Genomic DNA, 22,542 nt, shown 5'->3' with positions numbered 1-22,542 from the left:
GCTGCGTGAGGTGAGACTGGTGACCGACTCTAACATATTGGAAGAAAGGCGAGGCTATTATATATACATGACATAACATCTAGTCCTGTCTATTTTGTAGAATGTACACATAAACAGTTGTTTCGCGCCAAGTCTGTTCTACATCGGTATTTGAAATACACCGACATCGACCGTTTAGGGTACCATTCCAATACAAATAAGAATCAAATTCGTGTCCTCACACCCCGCCCAGACAACAGAGGCAGATTTACAACAAAAGTTCGTCGGTTTTATTATTTTTACGTAGTTCGCAGACGTTGCGTAGCACGGGAATGCATGTTCTTACGTTGCTCGAAAGAATCTCTCTTTGCATAGCAAGCACGCGTGGTACAACGTAAGAAAACGTTTGCATGAGTAATGATGCAAATCTGATTTACTCCCGGTATTACGCGCGTGGCTACATCGTCACACACTTTGAATCTTATAGCGAGGCAGAGTGGTGAACTCAAGGGCTCTTTCATTCCGAAATGAGACCCGTGCTTTGCTGTAGGACATTTTAAAGGGTAAAATGCTTTAGTTTCTGTCACTTTCTCTAGTAAGTCTAGGCATTCACGTGAGATTTCAAGCTCGTTCAAAACTTCCGTTACTGAGTGACTGATGGACAACGCACAGCCGGAACTACTGAGCGTAGAAACTTGACATTTGATATGAAGATTCCTTAGCAAGTGTAGAAGTGTGAAGAGAGAATTTCTGAATAAAATTCGTAACAGAGAATTTTTGTATATTCCCGAAAAGGGGGTAAAAAAGAAGAAAATCCAGTATAGAATTCGCCAATGCCTGCAATGTTGAGCATTGAGAACTCAATGCAAAACAGTCAGAAGTAAAAAAGATTCCTCAATTTAAATGATCACATTCTTTGACATCCTCGCCTTGTCGTTAAACAAAGATTTGAAGCAACAAGCCTTATAACAACTACACAGTAAGTAACCTACACCATTATTACCACGCTTCAGTTACGCAAGACGGCTACCGAAATTACAGAGTTCAACAGCCTACATAACCGCTGTGTCCGATCTCCATTCACTCACTCATTCATTCACCGGTCGCCATTTATTCATTCACCGGTCGGTATATGAACAATCTGTTTGTTGTATATGGGCTTAATTGGCCGTAGCCAGTTGCGTTCACCAGTTCTTGGCGCGGTCATTCCATAGATGGGTGGTTACTTGGTTACGCTTTACGTTAAGCTCTCTCTAGCTTCAGAGGTCACCGAACGGTAAACGATCAGGGTGTTAAGCAATCCTTGGCGAGATCAGTCCGTATATGGGTGGCTGTTTAGTAATATTTGAACCGAGTGTCTCCATGTTTCACAGGACACGTAAAACGTCGATCTGTTTTCAATTAAGATAACAGTCGTTAAACCATTTCAAAAGCTTTTCAGATGGCTTGAACAACTTTAAGACCAGGTTCACCACTACCATACGATAGAATAAATAAAAATGGATATACTGTGGTATACAATGTTTTTAAACTCTTTAATTAAGCTTGAGAATATGTCATTTACTGTTAGCCCTGCCTATTAATACTTTTTCAACGACATTTTCCTTAAACGAAAGTAAGAGGCATTCCTACTACCTACCTACTAATATATCATAGCGCGAATTGGCAACACACCAGACAGGATGCCAGACTGAGTCTAAAATAAACGAGTAAGATGAACTAATACTACTTTTTAACGCTTAGATCTTAATGTGCAAAACAGATGGCCTGATTTGAGTGCAGATATTTACTCAATTTATATCTACCATTACTGTCTCAGTGGCTTGCTACTGCAGTGAAAGTGGGATTAGACCTTAATTTTACTATGGTCTTCTTATCGTATGGTAGTGGTCAACCTATTGTCAAAGTTGTTCAAGCCATCCGAAGGCCTTTGACGTGGCTTAACGACTGTTATCGTGATTAACAACAACCGGGACCGACTTTTTACGTGCCCTTCGAAGCACGGAGACGCCCTATACAAATACCACTATGCGGTCACCCATCTATGGAATGACCGCGCCAAGGTTTGCTTAACCCACAGATCGTTTACCGACCGGTGAGCGCAACTGGCTACGGGCGCCTCGTGGTAACTGGTGGAGTCAAGACCTAAGAGTGACTAAAACTTGTGCGGGCTAGGATTATGTCTTACTGCAAGAACTGTTTAAAGCCCATGTAGCAAAGGAAATAAGTTACCCACTCCTATAGGAGCCTTTCGTAAAAGTTCTGCAGTGGGATCACCAGGTCACAGACATCCTGCATGCTCAAGAATAAGCACGCCCCAATGAAAAAAAGGCGTGATTTTATGTATGTATTTAATTATTTTATTAAATACATACATTATACCTACCTACCTACTAACTACAGCCGCGTAGGTCGATCTCTGAGGTTAAGCCACGCTTGCCGAGGTTGTTCTGTGGATGGGTGACCATCTTATACATATTGAGTTCCTCCGTGTTTCGGAAGGCACGTTAAATTGTGGGTCCCGGCTGTCATTTTCGAAGATCTTTGGCAGTCGTTAACAGTAGTTAGAAGCTTGAAAGTCTGACAACCAGTCTTACCGAAGGGTATCGTGTACCCGGGAAATTGGGTTGTGGAGGTCAGATAGGCAGTCGCTCCATGTAAAACACTGGTATTCAGCTGCATCCAGTGAGACTGAAGGCCCACTCTAACATGGTTTGGCAGAAAGGCTGGGTACAAAATATATTATATTAATTATTTTATTATTACCTATTGTTCTGCTCCTCGTAGCAACATTTAGAAGGTAAATTATATAAATTATTTTGTCTTTACATCAAAACAGCTATCTATTTAAACACAGACGCAAACATCATTCAGTTGGACAATAAAAAGACAATAAAAATTCAGCTACGCGTCATAGGACGAAATGACAATCGGGAGATAAATTTAAGAAGAGTATGAAATATGTGGCGTTTTAATATATCTACCGTTTGTATTCTACAATGTCATGTTGATTTGAATCTTTTGTTGTTCTGTATGAAAATAATATATTTGCTACTGTACCATAAAATTAAATATAACCCCTTACTGTCCCGCTGCTGGGCCAGGGTCTCCCGAAATGAGGGAGAGGTAGGGTCTTGAGAACACCACGCTAGCCAATTGCGGGTAGGGGACTTTGCATACTTTCAAGAACTGTTCTAAAGAACTCTCAGGCATTCAGTAGCATCACGATGTTTTCCTTCACCGTTGGAACAAATGATAATTATTTCTAATACACACATAACTTTGAAAAGTTATTGGTGTGTTGCCTCGGGTTTGAACTTGTAACATAGGAGCTTATACCACTCGGCATTAGTAAAGTTAAAAATAAAAATCGAACTGGCAATAGATTTTTCGTTTCACAAAAATCAAAAGGACATCCCGTCTTAATAAATTGCTAATGTCTGGTTTCTGAGGTACATTTAGCAGTAGTTTGTCTATTCAATAGCGTCTAAGCTTATGTATATAAACATAACAGTTTGAATAGATAAACTGGGGTAAATGACGCTGACGCATAGTCAGTAGCTGGTTGACGTCAGACACCAGACGTTGGCTGCCTGCCTGCGGCTGGTAGCCGTCTGCCTTAGCCTGACGACGGAGACGATGACTGTAGCCTCACTATAGACTAGTGATGTCATTTAGGAATTTGTATTTTGATAGGCTATGAAACTACGTAGCCTGCGTCGGCTGTGCAACACTATAGATGCGAAGAATTACGAAATAAATAGTTTCGCATGAAAAAAAACGCCGCACTAAGAATTGCTCTTGTGTCGCGGAGACTTTTACAAACATACAAACAACGGTACACGAAGTATAACTGACGCTAAAAATAATTTGAAAAGCAGATTGTTATTTCGTATGGCAAGAGTACCCACAGCACTCGTGCACAGTAGTAACGGGGAAGTGACCATATTATCCTTTTAAATTCATTATGACATTAATAAAGTCAGTTTTTTTACATAGCATAGGTTTGAACCACCTCAGAGCTAAATATTCGTAATGAAAGTGTCAGTATATTATACATAATATCACGCCTATCACACCCGAAGGTGTTGGGTGGTGTTGGTGTGAGAAATACATCCATGTTTTGCCATTAACAATGTCAGCCCCATGTAATAGGGGGCGAGCTTACTGCCATATACTGGGCACGTTACCAAACTCCGAACTACCATGGAAAACAATCTAATTTCTGAAGTTTAATACTATACTTTTATTCGGGCGGCTCGAACAATTTTGAACTTTAGGTTGACCACTAACGATAAAATAAATAAAAGTGAAACAATTTCCGGATTTTATCGCTTTATATTATTATTGTTAAAAAAACAAATCTGTTTTATATTTATTAACTAGCTGACCCGCGCAACTTCGCTTGCGTCATATAAGAGAGAATGGGTCAGAATTTTCCACGTTTTTGTAACACTTTTTAGTGTTACTCTGCTCCTATTGGTCGTAGCGTGATATAAAATATCCTTTTTTTGTCACGAAAAATATTCTCAAAATTATTTATATCTCTTAATATATCGAAATCGCGCGAAGGCATATCCGCCATTAAAACAGTTGCCATGACAACGGAATTTTGTTAATTCAGTGTCATTATAATATTGAATATTCGCGACTTCGTTCGCCACCTGAATTTTCCCGGGAAATGCGTCATTTTCCCGGGGTAAAAAGTAGCCTATGTCCTTTCTCGGGTATCAACATATCTCCATACCAAATTTCATGCAAATTGGTTCAGTAGTTTAGGCGTGATTGAGTAGCAGACAGACAGACAGACAGACAGACAGACAGAGTTACTTTCGCATTTATAATATTAGTATGGAAGTATGGATTTATTTCATTTCATATATTCGTATTTTCCTTTTATTTTTTAATTCATAACCACATGACCAAATTAGTCATAGGCTGATGACAATAAAATTACGTACAGCATCCGTTTGTTACATATACCTATGTATTTATTAGTATATAACGTGTCTTTTTCCTTCCTGTATGTCAGTTTGTATTTGCTTCCCGATATATTTACGTATTCCTAGTATATTCGTCTTTTGTCATACAAAACAAGACTAGCAGTCTTCTTTTTCCTGCCCTTCTACCTCCAATTTCTGAGGTACATTTAGCGGCAGTTTATCTATTCAATTGGACTTAAACCCATACAAAAGAAAACGCTATTGAATAGATCATCATCATCATTGGCCTGTGTCCATCTACTGCAGATGATTCAGGTGGCGTCAGATATTAATATTATATTGAATAGATAGACTGCCGCTAAATGTACATCAGAAACCGGAGTTAGAAGGGCAGAAGAAAGAAGTGTGCTATAATTCTTGTTTTACATGACAAAAGACGAATATACTAGGTATAATATACTAGGTATAATATAAAGCTGAAGAGTTTGTTTGTTTGAACGCGCTTATCTCAGGAACTACCGGTCCGATTTGAAAAATTCTTTCAGGATTAGATAGCCCATTTATCGAGGAAGACTATAGGCTATACATCATCACGCCACGACCAATAGGAGCAGAGTACCAGTACAAAATGTTACAAAAACGGGGAAAATTATGACCCATTCTCTCTTATGTGACGCAAGCGAAGTTGCGTGGGTCAGCTAGTACTAGGTATACGTAAATATATCGGCAAACAATTATCCATATGAGATTCTAACATGACAAAGGAGCTAGGTTGTTTTTGAGTTATTAGCGGCACTTTATAGAAATCCGAATTTGGTTATTGTTTAAACGTATCATTCGCACTCAGAAGTGAGCTTCGTAAAACTCATAGCATCTTAATTCTTACCACATACGATTTTTTTAAAGTCACGTTGATGTGAGAAAATCTCCCCAAAAATTGGTAAAATGAATTACGAGTCGAGCAAAGTGCAATAGGGTTTCCCCAATTTCTATGGGATTTCCGGGTTTGAGAAATATTGGGAAATCACCCAATATTTCTCAAACCCGGCGTTAAAAATACGGGATATGACAATATAATAGGCTCGTGTACGTCGGACAGACCAAAATCACAATCATCAAAAAGTGGGTGTATTTCGACACCCCCTGGGTAAATCCGGTGAGGAGTTCGAAAATATGTAACCGGGATTTTACTATCATTGCAAAACAGATTTTCTAAGTAAATGTTGAGTCATTTTATACTAAAAGGAAAACATCAAGATAAATCACGCTATCTGAATAGTAATTTCGAGAGTTAAAAACTTAAATGCATTGGACTATTGAACTGTGGTCTTTGACGTACTTTAGTCTAAAACTTCAGTCTGCCTGGGACCACGGCGAGTGCAACCTGCGCCGAAACGTTAGGCATTTTAAGGTAAAATGCGTGTTCGCGTTAATTCCCGTATTCTATTATACATTAAACATGCAACGCGAGAGTTTAAAAGTTATGATGTGGTCTTTGACCTCTGAACATATATTTATTTGTAAAAATACATCTGTCCAGTGTCAATAAGGAAAGGTAGGTAGGTATAGACGTAGTAAAGTGGATAGATATAGTATTGAAAACGGCCGAATTTCGACATACTGATCTGTATCATTTGTGTAAATAGGAACGAAATTATAACCCTGGCTTTCTACTTTCTTAAATCGTAAAATAATCGCATATTTTTTTCCTTGATAATTGAGTGTAGATTTACAAAGGTTCCGTGAGTTACTACCTGAAGTCATTAAAATTTGGCGAAATTGTCACAACTACATAAAAAATATACTAAACCTAATGATTTAGGCTATGTATTTCCCCTTAAATTATAAGATTAGAGACTTGTTAAATCTGTTTAAGGAGTTTTTTTTTTCGATTCCACGCGGGCGGTTTCGCGGCAAAAGAAAACAGAATAAAAATTGTCAGTAAGGACCGTCAGTAAATCATGTGCCTATATGATTATCTACAATAACTCTAGATTAGATTAGATAAACCAAAAATAAGCATTATGCTTTCGTGAACGTGTTACGAAAATTATGTAATTTATTTCAAAACGACCCGCCATTTTCGAAAATAAATTCGGAGTTGCCAGATGATAATTTTAGTTTCCTCATCGCTTTAATAACTTTTTTAAAACCTTGGTTACCTCTTTTCCTAATCTATTGAGTATATCAACAAAAAATATGACTTTAAGTGTCTAGTTTTATTTTTATAACTTCGTAAATAGTACTACAAAAAAGTAGAGAAAACAAACTTTCTAAAGTTGTAATTGTTACAAGACTCATTCACAATCTTAACAATCGTATTTCAGCGCGCACAGTCTAGCAATTCACATTAATTATACTTTTTAATTCTAATTAAATGGTTTGAGTACTCACATATCTGTGTCGACTGTGATGACGTCATTCGCATCCAAATATATACCCTCTCCTTGATGGTGCCATTTACCATCGGATTTAACACAAAAATACACCTTTCTACCATCATTATCAACATTAACATCGACGTTTTCAAATACATTGCTCACAAAAAACGAATCACATTTTTGTTCGGATGCCGGCTCAAAAGTTAGTGACCACTCGTCAACATTCACGCCGTTCACGTTTATATTAAATACACATTTATCAACATCACACGTTCTAGTGTTTTGTTTCACGGTAAATATCCATGGCGGTGTACCGGCGCACGTTTTAATTATTAAAAATAACAATAAAAACAATTCACTAGTCCGTAAACGCACAAGAGCCATGTTCACGAGATGAATGAGTGGGGCCAACTGGCGGCAACGGGCAACGAACACTCGGAGTTCGCGCGTCGAGTAGGGATGGGACGCCTCGCCGCGTACACTTATATACCTAACTCGATTGAGTGAAGGACGCTCGATAAGACGAGTGTTTCAGATAAATGTTATCTATATTTGTAGGTTACGGCTTAAATTTATAAGTTTCTATAGTAGATTGTTTAGATAGTTGACGCAATCAATCATTGTTGATGATTATTTTTATCCTTTGATGATTTTATTCGTTTTGTTTTAATAATTAGTCGTTTGAATTGCTATTTTATTATTGTCATAAAAGCGCTCGGTAATCTTGTAATAATTATTTATAGGCTCTATATTAATGCCTATTATTGCTTATTCAGTATTTAATTATATTTTCCTTAAGAGTAAATCAAAGTCAATGCTACTAGCGGAATTAAAACTTAAATAACTGCAACACACTGCGACACTCCACAACACATTTAAATAAAATAAAAAAAACTTTTTAAAATTCGATAGTTATCGGTATAGTGGACATCACTAAAAGTTCGTTTATTTAGATATCATTATGCTAACCAGATTCTTATAAGTTTTATTTACATAATACTATCAACAATAATGTCGTCTTTCATACAATGACCCTACGACCTTATTACGAGAGAACATTGCTTTTGTTACGCGACTACAATAAATACCTTTTTGTGTTCCCAAAATTACAGGTTTCGAAAGGTGGGGAACTTTTTTTTCTTTTCTTTTTTATTGGTCAGTGTCGTAGGTACTCAATTTGTTCATGCAGTTAACACGTCAATAAGATCTTTTCAACATTTCATCTTTACGAATTTAATACCCAAAGGTTTGACAGAGTATGAAATATAACAAACAATTTTAGTCTCATGTAGTAGAGGGCTATATCTGTTGCTGTTTGTATATCAAGCAGTAAAGTGAACTCGGAACTTCTACTAAGATAATTTTACAATAAACTTTGAAAAACTCAGCAGTACCTACATTGCTCTATTCGGAAATCAAAACCAAAATATTTTGATCCGAAGTCGAAAATAATATCGCTCTTACGTTTTTCATTTAATAAATACACTCGTAACTTTGAAAAGTCATTGGTGTGTTCGAAATCGAATCACTTGCGTGGGAGGTGCAAATACTCATAATACTACAAATCGATAAATTATCTTTTAAAACAATTATCAGAAGTAAAAAAAAACCTTCGTTATTATTCTGTTAATTCTTTAGAATGACTCTACAAATAGTCTATTAGATAACAATAAAGTTATTAACTCAATTAATCGTTTTAATCTGTAAATCAGAATATTATTTTTTATTTTTTATCTGCTGATAATTGGCAGTTAAACCTTTCTGTTATCAATAAGAAGAACTTAAGTGAGTAACTACTGGTATGATAGGTACGTTGTTAAACTACTGGAATGATAAGTATTTCGTATTATTTATCGACAATGCTTGAAATTATATTGAAAGTTCATCAGCCTTTCTTCCGACTATGTTGGAGTCGGCTTCCAGTCTCACCGGATGCAGCTGAATATCAGTATTTTTGCCCATCGGACCTCCACAACCCATTTACCCGAGTAACACGATACGCCGAATTAAGACTGGTTGTCAGACTTTCAAGCTTCTGAGTTCTGTTAATGACTGTCAAAGATCTTTGAAAATTACAACCGGGACCCACAATTATTTAACATGTCTTCCGAAACACGAAGGAACTCGATTGTAGGATAATATAGATGTCGAGCCGCGCGGCTGTTTGTTACTTACTTCTCCACAAGCTTTTCACTAGCTGTTAACTAAGATAGAAAATACGAATAAGTAGGTTCATATTTTATCTGTCGAAAAAATAAAATTAACCTTCGATTAAAATCTGTCTGAAACAGAATCAGCACTACGTTTATTTTTAAATTGTAAAGTATTTTCCAAATTGTATTAATCAATTGTCCATCAATGAATCAGATATGAGAAAACATGCTTAAATTCTTTTGCAGGGATTTTCCGAAATTCGTACTGTCTTGGCACTGACTCATACGCTGCCTAAATTCCCCATTTGATATTTTAATAACACGATATAATTGTTTAGTCATTGAAATCAACAATTCAAAATGAATAAGACATCTTACTCTTTCTTTCCGTAGCGATAGGCAGAGACCAGAGAACGTCACTTGGTACGATCCATACAAACTTCCCTTGCTATCACATACATACATGTTGTCATACAGGACCGCCGGTTACGAGTAGCACCTGACCTTTTTACAGGACATCACCGATATGATCTGTGTATGTATGTCTTTATAAGATGTCCCCTCCTGGTGTAAATAAATAATAAATTATTTAATAAAATAATAAATAAAATAAATTATTCACAATAGTAAATCTTATATACATAGGTATAAAATTTCCATGTTACAATGTTAATTACCGAACTCCTCCGAAACGGCTTTACTGATTTTTACCAAATTTTATATGCATAGGCATTCAGTAGGTCTGAGAATCGGTCAACATCTATTTTTTATACGGCTAAGTGACATATTTTTTTTAAATTTATACAGCAAAACAACGTTTGCCGGGACAGCTAGTAACAATATAAAATGCATAATTAATCACGCTTTTACCCCATGCGTCTTTTATATAAAAAAAAAACATATTGTTAATATCAAAAAGATAAGGTTTTGATCTTATATCTTCGAACGTGCGTCAATTGTATGCCTGTCAGATAAACACTCGTTGTTCAATCAGATTACACCCAGCTATGGAATTATCAAAAATACGGATAGTTTTTGACGCACTTTGATATATTATTATCTGTTTATCCTACTAAATGTATAAGTTTTGCAAGTATGTTTGTTACTTCTACATGAAATGACTGTTAAAAAGATTTTGCTTTGTTTTACTAAAAACAACTCCCGCATTAAGAATTGCTCTTGTGTCGCGGGGACTTTTACAAACATGCAAAACAACGGACACAAAGCACAACCTCACCCGATACAATTATTATTTGTGGATCGCACAAATATAATTGTTATGTGTGGGAATCGAACCTACGACCTTCCGATGCAATGGTAGCGGCGTGGCGACCTAGGAGGATTAACTATTAAAACAATTAACTATTTAAAAACTTGCGGACTGGCACGATTTCGTCCGGGTATAATACAATTTTATCCTGTTGATTCCTTTCCCGTAGGAATTAATATCCCATACAAACCTTGTCCCGACAGTTACAAACATATTAAGAAAGAATTAGCCAATTTAGTATAGTTGTTCAAAAGTTATACACGTACAAACGTAGGTACATACATTTCGCTTGTGTTGGAATCACACCCGGGACTAATATTTGTGTGATGAGCACGAGTATCTGTTCTGAGCTTGTTAATGTAGCTATATAAGTATGTATTTACAAGTATATAAGTATGTTTATCAGTTATCTGGTTACAGTACAAGCTCTGCTTAGTTTGGAATCAAATGACCGTGTGTGAGTTGTCCAATGATATTTATTTATTTATTTTCGTAAGTTCTTTCCTTAATATATTGTATTAGTTATTTACCGCGTATTTTACTTTAAGTTGTAAACACTACATAGTAAGTTACGAGTTTCCTTAGAGGATACCGTTGATTTAATAACAACTATTCCAGTTACTCTTACACGTCAGGTATCAAAGGTACCTTTTGACCAACAGGCCTATCTTTGACCCTTCATAGCCATAAATGCGAAAGTTTAAAGATTATTATCCTACTAATATTTTAAATGCGAAAGTTTGTGAGTATGATTGTATGTGTGGATGTTTGTTACTGTTACGCAAATACTACTAAACCGACGACGTTAAAATTTGTTATATAGCCCCTCAAACGTCCAATGGATACTAAAGTATCCATAATTATATTACAATTCCACCATGCTGGCCAAGTGCGGTGTGGAAACAAGTACAGAGACGCTCAGTTTTAAATCCACTATACGGTCACCCATCTATGTAATGACCGCGCCAAATTTCTCCTCACAGATCGTTTACCGACCGGTGAGAGCAACAGACTATGGGCGGGCCTTTGTAATAGTAAGATACATAAATACGTAGGTATACCTTCATAAAACCACGTGTGTTCAAACAAGGCAGAGACTAAAGAACGTCACTTGGTATGATCCTTACAAACTTCCCTTGCTTCATTCACATACATACATGTTGGGGCTATATAAATAACATTTGCTAACGATTTCGTTATCACAACATGGATGAGTCGTATCTAAGCCTAGCTTTAGTAATGATACGCTCGTTGCCGATACGAACATGACCAGATAATGACTATTTACTTGGTTTAAATGTAGTATTATATTGTCAGTGGAAGATCAGAAAGTGACAAAAATATAAGTAGGGAATAAATATAGTTTGTATTATGTATATTTTGTTATTATGAGCTGCAAGCAAGTTATTTAAGTTATTATAATTATAAAGACTGCTACTATAAGTAAAACAAACAATTGTTAGTACCTATAAATCGATAAACATACTATTATTAATTATATTGTTCGACTGCCGGGTCAGACAACTAGCTTTTGGGCTTTTGTAATTCTTTTCGAAATATTTTAAAAGGTGACGTTATTTTTGTTAACTTGCCCGGCAATAGGCTCGCCTCCTATTACATGGAACTATTCGGGACTAACATTGTTAATGGCGAAACGTGGGTGTATTTTACACCTGTCTACACCTTCGGGTCTTACTGGCGTGTAAAAATAACATATAATATCAAAACGGTTTAATTTTATAGGTCGGTGAGTGTCATCTACCTAATTCTCTTAGGTTTCACACAAATATAATCATCTCTATCTGAATATCTCGCACGCGTTTTGTGCATGAAAATTGTAATATTTTGCCCACAGTTACCGAGACTTTGACAAATTAGGTATAATTTAACCCAATATCAAGTAATTAAATCAATACACACGTTTATTACTATCAAAATAGTGATTAGTGATAAACATGCTAATCATGGATTACACTGTTTAAATTTCCGCTAAAGCAAAGTCAAATGTTTAGGGTTTTTTACATACCTTATTATTTTCGTTGATGAAGCAAAACAAACCTGTGGCGTTTTCTCCGTCTACCCCCATAAGACTGTTGTCAGCTAGGCCTTTCTTGCATCCAACTATGGTTGAGTCGGCTTCCAGTTTCATCAGATGCAGCTGAATACCAGTATTTTACATGCAGCGACTGTCTATCGGACCTCCACAACATAGTTACTTGCGTTATAACACGATACCCCTCGGTAAGACTGGTTGTCAGACTTTCAAGCTTGAATACTGTGGTAATATTATGGTAACGACTGTCAAATATAGGGCCAAGGCGAGATTTTATGCATGTTTTTTCGTGCAACAATATTATTTTGCTGTAATAATTATAATAATATTGAATTCGCTTTATCATGCACTGATTGTAAATCCGTGAATTTAGTTCCCGAGCAGAAAAATGTAAAAAATGTTGTTGAATTTTAAATTAATGCCCTCTATCTTATGACACTGAAACTAAGAACCGTTAATATAACTCCCTAGATGACGCTAGTATGGTACGTAATGCGCGCTAAGCCCGGTAGATGGCGTTGATAAAACTTTTGAAGTCTACAACCTTGTCTAGTTTGCGTTTTGCTCACCATAGTGTGATTACAGTTGGTCGGAAAACTTTAGATTTTTTTGAAAAAAATCCTATAAACAACTTTAAACGACATTCAACACAAATCTTCTAGTATTTTATCATTACTTTAAAATACGATGTTCAAAAAGTGGGTTACCATGAAATAAAACACAATTATAATTAAAAAAACTCATATAATGTATGTATTAGTGCAGTAATTAGGGGATGTTGGCGAGGTAGTCCTTGACGTGCGCGGGCTCGAGCCGCCGGAAGCCGTTCGCGTCGCAGATGCCCACTTCTATATTGTCGGCTGTCATCTGACCTTCGAAGCCTTCCTTGAGGGTGAGGATCGCTGTGTGTACCGCGTCATCCAGTTCTAACTCTTCCGTGTATCTGAGAATTGAGAAAAATGTATGCTTGAGTAAAAGAAAATTGTCCTACTGCTGGGCAAGGGTCTTCTTTCGGAATAAGGGAGGAGTTAGGCCTTAAGTCCACAATGCCGGCCTAGCAGATTGGGGACTTTTTATACCCACAAAACTTTTAGGTACCCAAGGTTTTGCCACGATGTTTTCCGTCACCGTTAGGACAAGGGATAATATTTCTAATATGTATATACGTACCTTGGAATATGCATTGGCTGTTGCTTTGGGTTCGAACCGCCGACCATTTGCATAGGAGGCAAATGCTTAGATCATTAGACTATTATTAAAAGTCGATCTACGACATCCAAGGAACGAGTGTTTGACATTAAACATTACTTAAAAAATACGTAAGAAGCGCTGATATATCATTTATCATGCTCTACGACATTCACGCGAGCGGAGCGACACGATTCAGCTAGTAGAAAATATATAGAGTAATTTTCATTCTAGAGACAAAATGCAGCAGTTGTCAACTAAAATGTATTTATACAAACCTTTTCTCCAAGAAAGTCTTGCCGTTATTGAAGTTCTTGCCCATAGCGGTGGCCTTCCACGCGAAGTACGCGCCGGAGGGGTCGCACTGGAACAGATACGGCCTGTCACTGTCCCACCCGCAGATCAACAGAGACACGCCGAATGGACGGACACCACTGGAAAAGAAAAGACAAAATAAAAATATTTTTTAAATACATAAAATACGGTTTTCCGACATAAGAATAACGAAAATTTAAATGTTGTTTTGAAACTGTCTTTTTAACCAATATACCACTACGGCGGCCAATTTAATTTAAAACCAATTTACTGTGCATAGGGTTTTTTTATAGTGTGTTGTGTGTGCAATTTAAATGTTACAACATTCAGATTATATCAAGGTTATTGTTCTTTTCAAAGCAATAGAAGAATACTCAGAACAATTATTATTATTAGATGACTGTTATATCCCAGTGCAAAAAAGAAGATAACCAACATGCCTGCCGAGAAAATCTCAGGCACAGGTCTGACGTTACTTATGATCCAAAGACAAAGTTTGTGACTCTAGGCAAACCCTGAGACTTTCTTGACAGACAAACTCTTGAAATTTTAAACAGCATTATATTTACAATGTGCCAAAAAATGATTTTACAATAGACCACAGTTACATTTAAAACTGTGCTACATGTCTTACCCAGACTGGGTATACTCCTGCATAACAGTAGCTACTCGTTGCACCAGCTGAGCGGTGGGGATGGGCTCGTGGTACATCAGGAAGTACTGCTGCGCCATCTTACGAGCCTGTGTGACGAGCAGGCGGTAGTCCGGACCCATGCCTGAGTACACCATACCTGGGAAACATTGATAAAATATTATAGAAAAATACATTAGCAAGGCACCTTTACAAAAACTACATATTTAAAAACTGACCAAGTGTGACCTAATGCACAAAGAGTTCCACATTTTTTGTATGGAAATTTATTTTTGACAACAGACATACATCTTTTGTGACAATTTCAACTGTCTAACTATCACGGTTCATGGTACGGGTTCAGCTCAGTGAGCAAAGTCACAGTGTGGTGCCATTTTATATACTTTTTGATTACAGAAATCTAAACAGCTAATAATGTTCTTAATGTAGAAAGCAGTTTTAATATGCGACCAGCAAAGCACATAATATCAAAGAATTGAAGGCATTTAAATATTACAAAGCAAAATAAAACTTTCTTTTGTTAAGGTTTATTACGAACAGAATAATAGGACATTTTTATATAAATTCATAGAAGTTTTGGGTACCTAACTAAAAGTTATAGGCACAGGTGTATCAAAATGACTTTCCACAAATTATATTGTTGGTCCCATGTAATATGGGGCCCAATAATAGCCAAATAAGGAAGTATTTTCATAAACCTGCAATAGCTGATTTAAAACAAAAAGTTTGTTATTTCCAACTTACCAATATGTCCCGTGATCATCTCAACTTTGTTCACACTGTGTTCATCGTAAAGAATACTTTTATGCTTGTTTTCTGTCGCAATCACGACGCCATTGGAAGCTGAAAGAAAAATCATTGTCATCTTCATATTTGCGAAACTTAATATAGGTTATTATTAAACTTAAACAAAGACTCCTGAGAAGTAATAAGAGAGTTTTTGGGTGTTTAAACCATAATTGATTGATAATGAGTAAAATTTATTCATTAAAATTATGAAACTCATCTTTGAAAAACACCGATGAGTAGAAAGAGGTTATTTTACTTCTCTTGTTTTAAACTTACCTTTTATCCCGACGGAGGTGCCGCCGGCAGCAACAGCAGCTAAGGCATATTCGATTTGAACAAGTTTTCCCGAAGGACTGTGGAAAAATATGGAAAAATTATCATAATTGCACACAGGAGTCACTCGTATACAAACTTATGTAAAAGACTTGGAAATATTGTTAATGTGACTTTCATACACCGTTGGATATGACGAGAAAGGGTTAATAAACGTATTTACAAAGGTATTAGTACTTAAAAACACGTAAATATAATAAAATTTTACCTAAAAGTAGTGAGCGAGAAACTGTAACGTTCTGACGCCATGATTACAAAGCAGAATGTCAAAATTTGGCAGCATCATGTTGTCAGCAATGGCGTAACGTCAAAATTGCGTTTAGTTTTCCAATAAAATATTATTTACCATAGATGACTAAAACGGTATTGGTATCGGGTAGGTCGATATGAAAGACGAAAAATAGGACTGAGATGACTAATTTAGACAAGATCCTATCATCACATGCCATTCAATGACGGTTGAAGATTATTTCGCTTTAACAAAACTCGTAGTTAGATGAAATACCTCGTATTCAATCAATGTACTCTTCTCATTGGTTTAATTCTCGGCCAATCAGAACGCCAGATATTCGCTCAATAATTTGACTGACATTTGTATTATTGGAACTGGGCTATTTATAATTTTAATGATATTTCACTGAAAACTATTGATAAACAGTTGTGCGATATGTTAAGCGGCCTCCGTGGTGTTTCACCGTCATCGGAAACCATGTCTGAGGGGACTTTGGAGAGGAACCGCGCGGAAAAAGCGCTTATTACCAAGACGCCGACGCATAGCCAGTTGTTCCATAAGAATATTGGTATTAAGAATTATTCGGATAAGAATGGAAATGATGTTACAAAGTCAGTTAATAAAGGAAGAAAGACTTTTGCGTTCTGGACGCTTGTATGTTTATTGTTTATTTTGGCTATCGGGAATTTAATATTGACGTTCACCATTCTTGCTGTCCTGAGGCTTGGCCAAGGTAATTTATGGTTATTGATACATATATAGCTGTAAGATAGTTCGGTAGACGCGGGCATGTGACGGCAAGATTAACTCTTGTAAAATATATAAACAGGTCAGGTACACAGCTTTCTGTAGATAATATTTTAAATATTCAATATATATTGCTTAAAACCATAATTAATCATTACTTTAACTCTTCCTAATATAATAATATAAATGTAAAGGATGAATTTAGTGGATATTATTACATAATTTTACAAGAATATAGTATTAAACTAGACTAAACTAATTAACAAAAAAGAAAATATTTACTTAGTGAAAGGGTGTTTTTAGTCTTACATGCAAAAACCTATTTAATATTTATAATGGAAATTTAGTATACAGGTAGTTTATAATATTTCTCCACATACCTTTTTCCCTGAAAAATATTTCCATGCCCATAAATTTATAGACAGAAGCTAGTCTTAAGAAAAAAATCTTTTATAACTAGTCTACTTCATTTTCTCAGGTATGGAAAGCATGGAATTTCTTCCAGAACATAATGCTATAAAGTTCTTCGGAGACACAGACTTTGAACACTTGTACAAGAAGGACGGACTGATTGAGAGCTTCCGAGATACTCCCATGAGTATCACTAGTGAGAATGGATCTGTGCTGTTCAATTTACAGATAAAGTAAGTAGGAATATTTTTTCTATACATACATAATATCACAGGTGTATTTTCATAACCCTCTGCTACACCTTCAGGGTATAACAGGCGTGATATTATGTATGTATGTCACGCCAAATATACCTGAAGATGCAGGCAGTATATACCAGACACATCACCAAACTCTTTATTACTATTGAAATTATTGTAAGATAGATTAAAGAAGGGAAATGGGAAACTCTCCTAACAATGGGGACGCCAAAACAATTAGTCCACCTCCTGCGACAACTTTACGAGGGCGGATTCGCTTCTGTCAGAGCAGACGATGTTTTGTCCAGCTCATTTCATCCCAGTGCTGGCGTACGTCAGGGATGTATTATATCCCCGTTGTTGTTCAACATATATACCGAACTCATTATGAGGATCACCCTTGAGAACTGGGCAGATGGAGTCAACATCGGAGGTATCAGAATATCCAATCTACGTTATGCCGACGACACCACCTTATTTGCGACCAGTCTTGAAAACATGCAAAACCTTTTGAGCAAGATGGAACAGGTTAGTCTCGGATTTGGTTTAAAGATCAACCGCAACAAGACGAAGATAATGATTGTCGACCGCGCCAATAACAACTGGCCAGATCTCACTAAAGTTGCAAACTGCGATGTCGTTCAATCTTATGTCTATCTGGGAGCACTGGTAGTGGTAACCAACAATGGTGGGTGCGTAGAGGAGATCAAGCGACGAATGGCTATGGCAAGGACAGCTATAGACAAGCTCAAGAAAATATGGAAAAGCCGAGATATCACCAAGGCCACAAAAATCCGACTTGTTCGAGCACTAGTACTCCCCATATTCCTGTACGCTGCCGAGACGTGGACTTTAAGAGAGAGTGAGAAGAAGAGGATAGACGCCCTAGAAATGTGGTGCTGGAGAAGAATGCTTGGAGTATCGTGGACTGAATTTAGAACTAACGAGTCCATCCTCCATGAACTCGGCATTAAGCAGCGTCTATCCTCCATAGTTCAAGCTAGAATCCTCACCTTTTTTGGCCATGTGTCGAGACGAGGAGATATATCTATCGAGCGCCTTGTAGTGCAGGGAAAAGTGGATGGCACAAGACCGCGAGGAAGATCGCCGATGCGCTGGACAGACCAAGTCAAGACTGCTATTAATAGTACCCTTTATGAGTGTACGAGAAAGGCAGCAGTCCGTGACGAGTGGCGACGAATAGTGAAGCGAGCTACCAACTCCGATGACTACGACTGACGACCACGACCACTCTGTCAAGAGTGTAGCGACCAAGAAGAAGAAGATTAAAGAAAACATCACTTAGGCCGACCTGAAAATTGAACCTGAGCCCTTGTGGTCGACAGTCATATACTCTATCAGCGATGATGAACTCTCGCGACTTGTCTGGTGTAACGCGCGATTGAAAATTAAATGTTAAATAAATAATAATTAAATACCATATTAGTTTAACTGACGATAATTCATGGTACGCTCATTGGAACTTTCTTAAGACCCGTGGCACTATAATATTACGTATACTAGAGGGGCCCATAGCCAGTTTCTCTCATCGGTCGGGTAACGATCTGTAAGTTAAGCAAACCTTCGAGCGGTCATTCCATAGATGGGTGACCCCACAGTGGTATTTCATCTGGGCGTCTCTGTGCTTCGGAGGACGGTCCCGGTTGTTGTATAATAACTATTAATAACAACCTCTCCTCAATCCTCAGGCCATCCCGCTACGAGAACAAAGTGACAGTAAACACATCAGGAGTGTTCGTGCGAGGAGTGAACGCGCTGGAGCTCCTCGACCCTGACTCCGGGGAGGTGGTGTTCAGCACCGCCGCCCCGCAGATGAACATACCTGATGGAGTTAAGAATCTACATGCTAAGGTGAGGTTAAAATATGACTACAAATTACACTATATAAGAGCCTATAGCCAGTTGCGCTCACCGGTCAGTAAACGATCTGTGAGTTAAGTAAATTTGGCGCGGTCGTTCCATAGATGGGTGACCGCATAGTGGTATTTGAGCTGGGCGTCTCCGTGCTACGGAGAGCACCTAAAACGTCGGTTCCTGTTGTTGTCTATTAAGATAACAGTCGTTAAGCCACGTCAAAGGTTTTCGAGCTTGAACAACTTTAACACTAGGTTGACCACTAACCATACGATAAGAAGAAGAAAAATTACGCTTTTTATAAGTGGAGGCGTTGCTGCGAAGATGGTTTTCGTTTCAAACCCGTGGCGAATCGCTGGTATATGCGCAGAAGTCTCGAGTTCGAATCTGGGAACAATAAGTAATCTGGAAGGTTTTTAAATCAAGTAATTTAGTAAATGCCCAAAGGCCGCAGATATCCTGCATATTTTATTTATTATTCAAATAGAGTCGCAGTCAATTGTCGGTCTTGCATTCACCTATTTAAATTAATGTTAATTATTAAAAACCTAATGATATGTTCTCTTCCAGCAAATCTCAATTAAACGCATAACCTCCCCAGTGGACGAGGATCTAACCCTCCGTACAGAGAGTTCCGCTTACCTCCGAGGAGCTGAAGGCACTCATATGGAATCCAAAGAACTGTTCTGGAGCGCTGACCAGGACATTTACTTGAAGTCCATCAACGGTTCAGTGATTCTAAGCGGTAAGGAAGGGGTCTATATTGATGTAAGGTTCCTTCCCATAGCATTGACATTGAATAAAACAGAGAAATATGGGACGGGGCAGTTTAAAGTGTGTGTGTGTATGCCACAAGGCAAGTTGTTCAGGATAGCGGTGCCTAACGGACAGAAAGTCACTTGTTCACATATTAATATGACTGGAGACATGAATCCTTGTATATAGGGCTTGTTTAATTAGTTATTTTGTTGGTTTTAACCGACTTGAAAAAGGAAGAGGTTTTTAATTGGACGCGATTCAAATTGAAAACCTAAGTACTCCTTTTATTAATCATTAGATTGATTACGAAAAATATGTTTTTGTTGGTTACTTTCAGTATTTTTTTGTGTTTTGAAAGCTGCGAAATACGTTTTATTTTGAAGCGGGTAAGTTATGAATTAGCCTAATTTTAAAATAAACTCATATTTGTTAATGTAACCAAAAGTTAAAAACGTTCTAACACCAAGTTAACCTAACACTGCCCAAACTGGAAATCGAACCCAGGATATTGTAGTCTACATTATACTACTAATATATTACTTCCTAGAAGCTTAAATACTGCTTTTTTTAAACATGATTTTCGTATATGTCAGCACATTTTATTAGTGAAATACTGAGCATATCTATTTAGGAAATTATACATATTATTATACATAAAATAATGTTTTATACTCAGGCCGTTACAATCGTGCTCACTACGTCATAATCAAAAGAATCATAGTAATGTGACAATGTGTAGTGAGAGACTGCGATATAATGACATGACTTACCCCCGGTTTCTGAGTACATTTAGCGGTAGTTTATCTATTCAATAGCGTTTTTTTTGTATGACTTTTGACGTTATTGAATAGATACACTACTGCTAAATGGTCCTCAGAAACCGGGGGTTAGTGAGCACGTTTGAAATGACACGAGTATAGTATGATTTTATCATAGTTGTTACTAATAAATGAATCTAGTCAATTATTTACTTGTTTTATTATTTACATACTCCATAATAGCCTGAGCTGACAAGCCAATTAAATTGTTTACAAGCAAATATCCCTGAATAATACTTACGCTCCTTGTGGATAGACCATTCGCGCGAAAGAATCGCGGCGAATTGGCGTCTACTTTCTTACAAATAATAAATAATTATCATTGTACAACTCACACACGGTCATTTGATTCCAAACCAACACAATTGATAAAAGATTCATTTTAGTTTTGCAAACTTTTATCAATTGTGTTGGTTTCATATGAAAAAATTATAGAAACTAGTTCAAATTCCCACAGTCAATGTTACCCAAATGGTTCAAAGTTACCCAAGTTCACTTTAGGAGTAGTAAAAAATACATTTTTTCATATCGATATTTAGAATTTTATTCCTCAATTTACAGCTACATATACAAAAAATACTCACAACTCGTACACTCGAGGTTCTGTCTTTCTAAAATTAAACGTCCTTCATTTGACCTTAACTGTTAGGCGTATTGTTAGGCCAGGGATTCAAAGCTAATACTTGAGCTTAGTGCTAATATAACATCTCGCCTGTAATGCCCTTAAAAGGGTGAACATATTGCACTTTGTGTACAGCGCCATCCATCGGACACAAATTCAAACTTTAGTTACACATTTTTTTTGCCCGATATGGGAATCGAACTACGGATTTAAAATGGAAGAATTTTGTTATTATACCTGGGTATTAAACCAGAGGGAGTGAAATCACAAAATCTTGACAATTATTAGTATCATATAACTTTGTATGTATAAATATAGCAATGGTCGGTAAACGATCTGTGGGTTAAGCAACCCTTGGCGCGGTCAATCTATAGATGGGTGACCGTTTAATGGTATTTGAGCTGAGCGTCTCCGTGCTTCGGAGGGTACGTAAAGTCGGTCCCGGTTGTTTTCTATAACAGTCGTTAGCCATGTCAAAGATCTTTCAAAAAATCCTCTCTTAGTGCTCCTCTACACTTACTAAGGAATGTTAATAGCAAATGTCAAGTTTGTACGCTCAGTAGTTTCGACTGTGCGTTATCCATCAGTCAGTCAGTAACGGAAGAGTTTTATATATAAAGATTTCGTCTAAACAGCGACTTGTTGCTATTTTCACACATACAAAGTTATCTGGCTACAATTTCGTTTTACCCTATAATAAAATAGGGATTTAAAAATTATTAATTTAAATAAGCATTTAATTCAGGCAGTCCATTTAAAACGACATTATATTTAAAAATATTA

At 36.9% G+C, this 22,542-nt stretch overlaps 3 protein-coding genes across 3 annotated transcripts in view; 1 reads left to right on the top strand and 2 right to left on the bottom strand.

The window, feature by feature from the left end:
* The window catches only part of LOC142985013 (unextended protein-like), a 51,187-nt gene extending 43,423 nt beyond the window's left edge, over positions 1-7,764 (bottom strand). The window contains exon 1 of the mRNA XM_076132926.1: positions 7,317-7,764. Within this exon, the coding sequence (XP_075989041.1) occupies positions 7,317-7,687 (371 nt within the window). The 5' untranslated portion in view covers positions 7,688-7,764. The remainder of the gene's footprint in view (positions 1-7,316) is intronic.
* Positions 7,765-13,503: 5,739 nt separating this feature from the next.
* Positions 13,504-16,354, bottom strand: Prosalpha2 (proteasome alpha2 subunit). Its single transcript, XM_076133342.1, has 6 exons — positions 16,265-16,354; positions 16,000-16,076; positions 15,679-15,777; positions 14,917-15,073; positions 14,246-14,401; positions 13,504-13,722 (listed from the first exon to the last, which is right to left on the bottom strand). Exons 1-6 carry the CDS (start codon positions 16,303-16,305, stop codon positions 13,548-13,550), a joined length of 705 nt encoding a protein of 234 aa, XP_075989457.1. The 5' UTR covers positions 16,306-16,354; the 3' UTR covers positions 13,504-13,547.
* Positions 16,355-16,536: 182 nt separating this feature from the next.
* Scgbeta (sarcoglycan beta) lies at positions 16,537-21,285 on the top strand. Its single transcript, XM_076133491.1, has 4 exons — positions 16,537-17,021; positions 17,514-17,679; positions 19,395-19,557; positions 20,131-21,285. Exons 1-4 carry the CDS (start codon positions 16,724-16,726, stop codon positions 20,503-20,505), a joined length of 1,002 nt encoding a protein of 333 aa, XP_075989606.1. The 5' UTR covers positions 16,537-16,723; the 3' UTR covers positions 20,506-21,285.
* The last annotated feature ends 1,257 nt before the right edge of the window (positions 21,286-22,542 follow it).

Source organism: Anticarsia gemmatalis, chromosome 29 (assembly GCF_050436995.1).
Source record: "Anticarsia gemmatalis isolate Benzon Research Colony breed Stoneville strain chromosome 29, ilAntGemm2 primary, whole genome shotgun sequence".
Taxonomy (NCBI): domain Eukaryota; kingdom Metazoa; phylum Arthropoda; class Insecta; order Lepidoptera; family Erebidae; genus Anticarsia; species Anticarsia gemmatalis.
Note: the sequence above shows the minus strand (reverse complement) of the source record. Positions and strands in the feature narration are given on the sequence as shown.

Coding starts and splice junctions, on each gene's coding strand:
- Scgbeta (XM_076133491.1), top strand. CDS start 16,724: ATGTTAAGCGGCCTCCGTGGTGTTTCACCGTCATCGGAAACCATGTCT. Junction 17,680..19,394: donor CTGTTCAATTTACAGATAAA/GTAAGTAGGAAT, acceptor CTCAATCCTCAG/GCCATCCCGCTACGAGAACA. Junction 19,558..20,130: donor TTAAGAATCTACATGCTAAG/GTGAGGTTAAAA, acceptor GTTCTCTTCCAG/CAAATCTCAATTAAACGCAT.
- Prosalpha2 (XM_076133342.1), bottom strand. CDS start 16,305: ATGGCGTCAGAACGTTACAGTTTCTCGCTCACTACTTTTAG. Junction 15,778..15,999: donor CACCTCCGTCGGGATAAAAG/GTAAGTTTAAAA, acceptor TTTTTCTTTCAG/CTTCCAATGGCGTCGTGATT. Junction 13,723..14,245: donor AAGACTTTCTTGGAGAAAAG/GTTTGTATAAAT, acceptor CTCAATTCTCAG/ATACACGGAAGAGTTAGAAC.